The sequence below is a fragment of the Physella acuta genome, unplaced genomic scaffold (genome assembly GCF_028476545.2).
Source record: "Physella acuta isolate Inbredline_101_S28 unplaced genomic scaffold, ASM2847654v3 ptg000579l, whole genome shotgun sequence".
NCBI lineage: Eukaryota > Metazoa > Mollusca > Gastropoda > Physidae > Physella > Physella acuta.
In genome coordinates, this window is record NW_026732098.1 from 733,495 (window position 1) to 743,422 (window position 9,928).

At 42.4% G+C, this 9,928-nt stretch overlaps 1 protein-coding gene across 3 annotated transcripts in view; it reads left to right on the forward strand.

Annotated features, from left to right (window-relative positions):
- The window catches only part of LOC131946986 (chitin synthase chs-2-like), a 21,841-nt gene extending 12,324 nt beyond the window's left edge, over positions 1 to 9,517 (forward strand). For 2 of the 3 annotated variants that reach the window (XM_059308054.1, XM_059308055.1), the window contains 4 exons: positions 780 to 938; positions 1,433 to 1,720; positions 6,040 to 6,120; positions 6,556 to 9,517. In XM_059308054.1, the coding sequence (XP_059164037.1) occupies positions 780 to 938; positions 1,433 to 1,720; positions 6,040 to 6,120; positions 6,556 to 7,218 (1,191 nt within the window). In that variant the 3' untranslated portion in view covers positions 7,219 to 9,517. The remainder of the gene's footprint in view (positions 1 to 779; positions 939 to 1,432; positions 1,721 to 6,039; positions 6,121 to 6,555) is intronic. The other variant, XR_009387813.1, reaches the window with a different exon arrangement.
- Positions 9,518 to 9,928: the final 411 nt, after the last annotated feature.

The window sequence follows — 9,928 nt, forward strand, 5'->3', positions numbered from 1 at the left end:
GAGTGGTATTTGCTGGTGGTGGAGTGGTGTTTGCTGGGGGTGGATTGGTGTTTGCTGGGGGTGGATTGGTGTTTGCTGGGGGTGGATTGGTGTTTGCTGGGGGTGGAGTGGTGTTTGCTGGGGGTGGAGTGGTGTTTGCTGGGGGTGGAGTGGAGTGGTGTTTGTTTGCTGAGGGGTGGAGTGGTGTTTGCTGAGGGTGGGGTGGGAGTGGAGTGGTGTTTGCTGGGGGTGGGGTGGGAGTGGAGTGGTGTTTGCTGGGGGTGGGGTGGGAGTGGAGTGGTGTTTGCTGGGGGTGGGGTGGGAGTGGAGTGGTGTTTGCTGGGGGTGGGGTGGGAGTGGAGTGGTGTTTGCTGGGGGTGGGGTGGGAGTGGAGTGGTGTTTGCTGGGGGTGGGGTGGGAGTGGAGTGGTGTTTGCTGGGGGTGGGGTGGGAGTGGAGTGGTGTTTGCTGGGGGTGGGAGTGGAGTGGTGTTTGCTGGGGGTGGGGTGGGAGTGGAGTGGTGTTTGCTGGGGGTGGGAGTGGAGTGGTGTTTGCTGGGGGTGGGGGTGGGAGTGGAGTGGTGTTTGCTGGGGGTGGGGTGGTGTTTCTTGGAGGTAATCAGTGAGAGGCTGCAAAGCTAGATAACTTTTTGTGAATGACTAAAAACTAAATAAATTAAGTAAGGTATCACATCTGTATTTAGAATAAACTGAATATGACTGTCAGGTGAACTCTACTTCACCTGTACACGACTCAGTCACGTGAACATGATGAAGACTGACTCAATGGTTTCTTCTGCAGATTCCATGTGAGATGGCTGGATTCAAAGGAGAGAAAATTGAGCCTATTAGTGTGGCCTTCACCTTGGTATTTGGGATTATGCTGACCTTGCAGTTTATTGCCATGCTGTTTCACCGCTACTCCACGATGTTGCATGTCATTGCCATCACTAACCTCAAGGTATACCCACATTATCTCCCCTTTGTTAGATCACTAACCTCAACCACATTATCTCCCCTTTGTTAGATCACTAACCTTAAGGTATACCCACATTATCTCCCCTTTGTTAGTTCACTAGCCTCAAGATATACCCACATTATCTCCCCTTTGTTAGATCACTAACCTTAAGGTATACCCACATTATCTCCCCTTTGTTAGTTCACTAGCCTCAAGATATACCCACATTATCTCCCCTTTGTTAGGACACCATTCTGATAATAAACAAATTATACTAGGCCTTATTAAGTTAAGACAATATTTAAGGCTACATTTATTTATAAAATAATTAAAATATTAATATATATATTAAAAAACTTGATTAAAGTCCTATTTTTTAAATTTATTTTAAATATTTTTTTATAATTGAAAAATGCAAATTGAAATCAATGACCTTACTAAACACATTACACAATTATAGCAGAATTTCTGTGATGAATGAAAACATTTTTTAAAAGAAACCTAGCAAGAAGACTGGAAAAGACAAAGACAGTAGCGCACCCAGCCCAGAGGAAGCAGTCAGTCTGGCTAAAAAAATGCAGGCGCCAAGTTCTGATGGTGACACAAACTCTCTGGCGCCTACCATTTCTGGTGATGTCAGTGAAGATGACATTAGTGAAGATGACATTAGTGATGATGACACTAGAGACATAAAGAAAACATCAGAAACACCACCTGGCACTATGATCAGAAAAAAGAGCTACAGTGTTTTAAACCGCATCAACTCCAGGAAACATGTGGTCAAGGTACCTGCTTGTTTTGATTGGGTGGTGTGATCAGCTTGTTTTGATTGAGTGGTGTGGTCAAGGTACCTGTTTGTTTTGATTGGGTGGTGTGGTCAGCTTGTTTTGATTGTGTGGTCAAGGTACATGCTTGTTTTGATTGGGTGATGTGGTCAAGGTACCTGCTTGTTTTGATTGGGTGGTGTGGTCAAGGTACCTGCTTGTTTTGATTGGGTGATGTGGTCAAGGTACCTGCTTGTTTTGATTGGGTGATGTGGTCAGCTTGTTTTGATTGGGTGGTGTGGTCAGCTTGTTTTGATTGGGTGGTGTGGTCAGCTTGTTTTGATTGGGTGGTGTGGTCAGCTTGTTTTGATTGGGTGATGTGGTCAGCTTGTTTTGATTGGGTGATGTGGTCAGCTTGTTTTGATTGGGTGGTGTGGTCAGCTTGTTTTGATTGGGTGGTGTGGTCAGCTTGTTTTGATTGGGTGGTGTGGTCAGCTTGTTTTGATTGGGTGGTGTGGTCAAGGTACCTGCTTGTTTTGATTGGGTGGTGTGGTCAGCTTGTTTTGATTGGGTGGTGTGGTCAAGGTACCTGCTTGTTTTGATTGGGTGGTGTGGTCAGCTTGTTTTGATTGGGTGGTGTGGTCAAGGTACCTGTTTGTTTTGATTGGGTGGTCAAGGTACCTGCTTGTTTTGATTGGGTGGTCAAGGTACCTGTTTGTTTTGATTGGGTGGTGTGGTCAAGGTACCTGTTTGTTTTGATTGGGTGGTCAAGGTACCTGCTTGTTTTGATTGGGTGGTGTGGTCAAGGTACCTGCTTGTTTTGATTGGGTGGTGTGGTCAAGGTACCTGCTTGTTTTGATTGGGTGATGTGGTCAAGGTACCTGCTTGTTTTGATTGGGTGGTCAAGGTACCTGTTTGTTTTGATTGGGTGGTGTGGTCAAGGTACCTGTTTGTTTTGATTGGGTGGTCAAGGTACCTGCTTGTTTTGATTGGGTGGTGTGGTCAAGGTACCTGCTTGTTTTGATTGGGTGGTGTGGTCAAGGTACCTGCTTGTTTTGATTGGGTGATGTGGTCAACGTACCTGCTTGTTTTGATTGGGTGGTGTGTGGTCAAGGTACCTGCTTGTTTTGATTGGGTGATGTGGTCAAGGTACCTGCTTGTTTTGATTGGGTGGTGTGGTCAGCTTGTTTTGATTGGGTGGTGTGGTCAGCTTGTTTTGATTGGGTGGTGTGGTCAGCTTGTTTTGATTGGGTGGTGTGGTCAGCTTGTTTTGATTGGGTGGTGTGGTCAAGGTACCTGCTTGTTTTGATTGGGTGGTGTGGTCAGCTTGTTTTGATTGGGTGGTGTGGTCAAGGTACCTGCTTGTTTTGATTGGGTGGTCAAGGTATCTGCTTGTTTTGATTGGGTGATGTGGTCAAGGTACCTGCTTGTTTTGATTGGGTGGTGTGGTCAGCTTGTTTTGATTGGGTGGTGTGGTCAGCTTGTTTTGATTGGGTGGTGTGGTCAAGGTACCTGCTTGTTTTGATTGGGTGGTCAAGGTACCTGCTTGTTTTGATTGGGTGGTGTGGTCAGCTTGTTTTGATTGGGTGGTCAAGGTACCTGCTTGTTTTGATTGGGTGGTCAAGGTACCTGCTTGTTTTGATTGGGTGGTGTGGTCAGCTTGTTTTGATTGGGTGGTGTGGTCAGCTTGTTTTGATTGGGTGGTGTGGTCAGCTTGTTTTGATTGGGTGGTGTGGTCAAGGTACCTGCTTGTTTTGATTGGGTGGTCAAGGTACCTGCTTGTTTTGATTGGGTGGTGTGGTCAGCTTGTTTTGATTGGGTGGTGTGGTCAAGGTACCTGCTTGTTTTGATTGGGTGGTCAAGGTACCTGCTTGTTTTGATTGGGTGGTCAAGGTACCTGCTTGTTTTGATTGGGTGGTGTGGTCAAGGTACCTGTTTGTTTTGATTGGGTGGTCAAGGTACCTGCTTGTTTTGATTGAGTGGTGTGGTCAAGGTACCTGCTTGTTTTGATTGGGTGGTCAAGGTACCTGCTTGTTTTGATTGAGTGGTGTGGTCAAGGTACCTGCTTGTTTTGATTGGGTGGTCAAGGTACCTGCTTGTTTTGATTGGGTGGTGTGGTCAGCTTGTTTTGATTGTGTGGTCAAGGTACATGCTTGTTTTGATTGTGTGGTCAAGGTACCTGTTTGTTTTGATTGGGTGGTGTGGTCAAGGTACCTGCTTGTTTTGATTGGGTGATGTGGTCAGCTTGTTTTGATTGTGTGGTCAAGGTACCTGTTTGTTTTGATTGGGTGGTGTGGTCAAGGTACCTGTTTGTTTTGATTGGGTGGTCAAGGTACCTGTTTGTTTTGATTGGGTGGTCAAGGTACCTGTTTGTTTTGATTGGGTGGTCAAGGTACCTGCTTGTTTTGATTGGGTGGTGTGGTCAAGGTACCTGCTTGTTTTGATTGGGTGGTGTGGTCAAGGTACCTGCTTGTTTTGATTGGGTGATGTGGTCAAGGTACCTGCTTGTTTTGATTGGGTGGTGTGGTCAGCTTGTTTTGATTGGGTGGTGTGGTCAGCTTGTTTTGATTGGGTGGTGTGGTCAGCTTGTTTTGATTGGGTGGTGTGGTCAGCTTGTTTTGATTGGGTGATGTGGTCAAGGTACCTGCTTGTTTTGATTGGGTGGTCAAGGTACCTGTTTGTTTTGATTGGGTGGTGTGGTCAAGGTACCTGCTTGTTTTGATTGGGTAGTCAAGGTACCTGTTTGTTTTGATTGGGTGGTGTGGTCAAGGTACCTGCTTGTTTTGATTGGGTGGTCAAGGTACCTGCTTGTTTTGATTGGGTGGTCAAGGTACCTGCTTGTTTTGATTGGGTGGTGTGGTCAAGGTACCTGCTTGTTTTGATTGGGTGGTGTGGTCAAGGTACCTGCTTGTTTTGATTGGGTGGTGTGGTCAGCTTGTTTTGATTGGGTGGTGTGGTCAAGGTACCTGCTTGTTTTGATTGGGTGGTGTGGTCAAGGTACCTGCTTGTTTTGATTGGGTGGTGTGGTCAAGGTACCTGCTTGTTTTGATTGGGTGGTCAAGGTACCTGCTTGTTTTGATTGAGTGGTGTGGTCAAGGTACCTGCTTGTTTTGATTGGGTGGTCAAGGTACCTGCTTGTTTTGATTGGGTGGTCAAGGTACCTGCTTGTTTTGATTGGGTGGTGTGGTCAGCTTGTTTTGATTGTGTGGTCAAGGTACATGCTTGTTTTGATTGTGTGGTCAAGGTACCTGTTTGTTTTGATTGGGTGGTGTGGTCAAGGTACCTGCTTGTTTTGATTGGGTAGTCAAGGTACCTGTTTGTTTTGATTGGGTGGTCAAGGTACCTGCTTGTTTTGATTGGGTAGTCAAGGTACCTGCTTGTTTTGATTGGGTGGTGTGGTCAAGGTACCTGCTTGTTTTGATTGGGTGGTGTGGTCAAGGTACCTGTTTGTTTTGATTGGGTGGTCAAGGTACCTGCTTGTTTTGATTGAGTGGTGTGGTCAAGGTACCTGCTTGTTTTGATTGGGTGGTGTGGTCAAGGTACCTGTTTGTTTTGATTGAGTGGTGTGGTCAAGGTACCTGTTTGTTTTGATTGAGTGGTGTGGTCAAGGTACCTGCTTGTTTTGATTGGGTGGTTTAAGTCTAGACTTATGGAAGTAGTAGCTTGGTTAAGTCACATCACAGGGTTAGGGTTTGCGTGAGTGGGTCATTTGCATTTAGCAAGTAACCAATGAAGTGCTGAAGTTAAGATTAATTTAATAAAATAAAACAATATGTTCGTGTGTTGGTCAGTGTTCCTCCTGTTGTGGGAAGTCAATATTGTTGACGTGTTGGTCATCATTTTTGGGTTGGTCAATGTCTTGGGTTGGTCAATGTCTTGGGTTGGTCAATGTTTTGTGTTGGTCAATGTCTTTGGGTTGGTCAATGTCTTGGGTTGGTCAATGTCTTGGGTTGGTCAATGTTTTTGGGTTGGTCAATGTTTTTGGGTTGGTCAATGTCTTTGGGTTGGTCAATGTCTTTGGGTTGGTCAATGTCTTGGGTTGGTCAATGTTTTGGGTTGGTCAATGTCTTGGGTTGGTCAATGTCTTGGGTTGGTCAATGTTTTTGGGTTGGTCAATGTTTTTGGGTTGGTCAATATTTTAATGTTGGTGGTCAATGTCTTGTGTTGGTCAATATCTTAATATTGTTGGTCAATGTCTTGGGTTGGTCAATGTCTTAATTATGGTGGTCAATGTCTAGGGTTGGATCACGTGTTTGGATCAGCCAGTATAGTTGAGCTGATATCTTGAACTTCTAAAGGTGAGAAACTGGCAATATTTCATTGTTAACATTTTGTTCCAGGGCCCTCAGTCCTTGTCTAGAAACTTCCTAAAGCGGTACAACAAGCTGGCAATACAACTACATGATTCATCAACAGATGAGGTGAGTGTTAGAAGAGTTTAGTGTTTGGGGAAGGGTGGAGGCGGGGGGGGGGGGGGGGGTCAAAGGTTGTTGGGATGGTGGGGTATTATGCAGGTGGGATGGTAGATGATGTGGAGGGATTGATGTGTTGGTGAGGGGAATTGTTAGCTGGTGAGGTTTTATGTCTTTTTCAGTTTTTTTAAATTTCAAATATTCTCCCATGTTAATGTGCTGATAGACCTCACATATATGGAGTGATTTTTTTCCTATACATAGTCCTAATCCTTCTGTCTTTTTTCTTGAAACTGTACCATACAACCATGTAACCATATCACGATACAACCATGTAACCATATCACGATACAACCATGTAACCATATCACGATACAACCACTCTCCCTCCAACTACCATTCAGTTATCCAACCACTAAACCCTAACCATGTTTTTATGGCTAGATTCAAGTGGAATCTATGGTCAACAAAGACATTTTTAAAGGCTTTGAGAAAGAGAATCTGTCCACCATTGCCAAGCTGAGCCGCCACAAAGAGATGAAGGAGCACATTCTCAAGAGATCTCACGACCTCAAGGGGAAGGTGCAGAATGTCTTCGACCTGATGAAAACAAATCGAAAAATGCTGCACAGATCCTCGGCACCAAGCGCGCTGTCTGCCATCCGGCGCTATGAAGATGGGTCAAGGTCACAGGTCGAGGCAGACGGCCAGGTCCCTAGAATCAGGTCACAGATTGAGGCAGACGGCCAGGTCCCTAGAATCAGGTCACAGATTGAGGCAGACGGCCAGGTCCCTAGAATCAGGTCACAGGTTGAGGCAGACGGCCAGATTCCTAGAATCAGGTCACAGGTCGAGGCAGACGGCCAGATTCCTAGAATCAGGTCACAGATTGAGACACGTGTCCAGATAGAACGTGAAGCTGAATCAGAGTGGACAGTTGGTCCACAACCCCGCCCACAACCCCGCCCACAACACACAGAGCCCCGCCCACAAGGTGTGTCGAGCAGGGAGGAAAATAACACAGGCAGCTATGACATTGAGCTCGTAGAATTAAAATCAAGTCCCAGTGAAACCAGTGATGGATTTTTGTTAAGTGAGGCCCTCTAGCTGCCAAATGGTTAATTTTAAAAATGTGTGGCTGCTAAAGGGTTAATTTTTAGAATTTGTGGTTGTAAAGAGTTAATTTTTAACATTTGCAGTGGCAAAATTTACTGCTAAAATTCATATATGCTAAAGTTCGTATATGCTGAAGTATTGATTGATTTTTAACAGCTGCAAAAAAAAAATAGTCAAAATGTTCAGCTGCTAAAGTGTTAACTACTAGAACATTTAGCTATTGAAGAGTTAACTGTATGTTTGGCTATAGCTGCCTCATATGATGACTTGCCACAATGTACATAAACCTCATTGTATTCACTGTTTTAGTGCTGAACTTCTCAACTGACATAATGTTTGTGGAATTACCATTCACGTGATAATGCTTATATTATGTAGACAACAATATATCTTTACTGACATAATGTTTGTGGAATTACCATTCATGTGATAATGCTTACATTATGTAGACAACGCTATATCTTTACTGACATAATGTTTGTGGAATTACCATTCATGTGATAATGCTTATATTATGTAGACAACGCTACATCTCTACTGACATAATGTTTGTGGAATGAGATAAAATTGCATTGTAATTATTGACATGAATTAATTATTTTAGTGCTGTATAATAAATTAATTTTATAACGACAAAGTTTATATAAACCTTGGGATCAAGACCAGCCAATGGGTAGAGAGGTTGTTCTGGTCAAGATATAAACATTTGTCCAGTCTTGTAAAGTAGGTTTGATTAGAGAGGTTGTTCTGGTCTAGATATAAACATTTGTCCAGTCTTGTAAAGTAGGTTTGATTAGAGAGGTTGTTCTGGTCAAGATATAAACATTTGACCAGTCTTGTAAAGTAGGTTTGATTAGAGAGGTTGTTCTGGTCAAGATATAAACATTTGACCAGCCAATGGGTAGAGAGGTTGTTCTGGTCAAGATATAAACATTTGACCAGCCTTGTAAAGTAGGTTTGATTAGAGAGGTTGTTCTGGTCAAGATATAAATATTTGACCAGCCTTGTAAAGTAGGTTTGATTAGAGAGGTTGTTCTGGTCCAGATATAAACATTTGTCCAGTCATGTAAAGTAGGTTTCTCATGGATGGAGAACTTCACCTCACATATCAGAAGGTTTAAATTGTTTTCATTTTACACAAAAATTGTAAAAAAAATTCACTTGAAATTATCTATAGCAAAATGTCTGAAAAGTTTCATTTAACTGATGCGGTAGTTGTAGTAGGTTGTGAATTACTACTCAGGGTTTGGAAATATTTAATAGCATTATATTTTGTTGTATAAACTTAGATTAAATCTTGTAAAAAAAACTTTTGTAAAAAATATGTAACATTATTACTGTGTATACTTTTGTTGATTCAAGGTTGGCTACTGACATGATTTTGTTTTATTCGCTTTATAGATTTTATACCCCATAATGTATGGTCAACTAAATGTATTGAATCCATATGCATGTCTCCTTACTCATATTTTAGGTGCTACATACAAAAACCTACCCTCACGTGAGTTATGATCTAGCTCACTAAGCCTCGTAGGCCTATATATAGCTCACTGCGGTATAACATTTGCAGGCAAGTCAAGGTTTAACCCCCAACCCCTGTACATTTTATTTTACACAACTAAAGGGAAAAATTATTTACAGGTAAGGGAAACAATTTAGCAACAAATTAATGAATCATTTTATAGATTATTTCCCTTAGGTTAAACAAGCATTTGGGGGGGGGGAGGGGTGTGAGAAGCGTAGGTGGTGGGAATGGGATTTTTTTTGGTTTAAAATAATTTACAAGTCTACAGACCCACCCCTCCCTTTAACATGAAACTAGTTGTGTTAAAAAGTGGGACTGTCAGTCGGACGACGAGACCCATAAGCTAGACATACACACACATACACGCCAATTAATATGGCAGGTTTTTAACAATCTATTGTTATTTGTGAAAACATGAAAATAATTTGTGTGTGATTATGAATTCTGCTCTTTATGCGGAGTCAATGATCAACATATAAAGATGGGAGAATGACTAGCCTACCAGGACAATTATAAAACAAGAAAATCGATGCAATAAACAATATTTTTAAACTATGAAGTGTACCCCAAGCATTTCTAAACATGATTTTTAGGTCTACACTTTTATACGTTTTTTAAATATAATCTTTGCAGTTGTATGTCTGATCAAATGCTTTCAGTTATTATATGCCTTTTTATCCACTTGGAGGGGAATGAGAGGTTACAGGAAGGAAAGTGGGTTGCTACCTAGAGGATGTTTCTTAAATACAAAAGTACCTACAACACTAATAATATTAATAATCCCCTTTTTAAAAATATAACAAGCCCTGTCTGTACGTTTGGCTTTCTTGTATTGGCTGCAGATAGACGATGGCGATTGGCGATTGCGACATTCAAATTTAAACGACACAATTTAAAACTTCGCCTGGAGCATGTCTACATCGTGATTTGTCAAACTTTTGCCATCAGGATAGACAATTCTCTAACATTTCAGCTACATTTTAATTCTCATTAGTAAAAAATTAATTAAAACAATTAATGAAATGTTGAAATCCGTAGTCGTGATGTCCATTTTTTTCTGTCCCAATGGACAAGCATCTGAGTTAAAGTCACAATGTCCAACGTATTAAACAGCCGATGTTTTGTCCAGCTGTGTATCTGAATTAGGGGGGGGGGGGTTGGGGGTGGGAAGGGGTT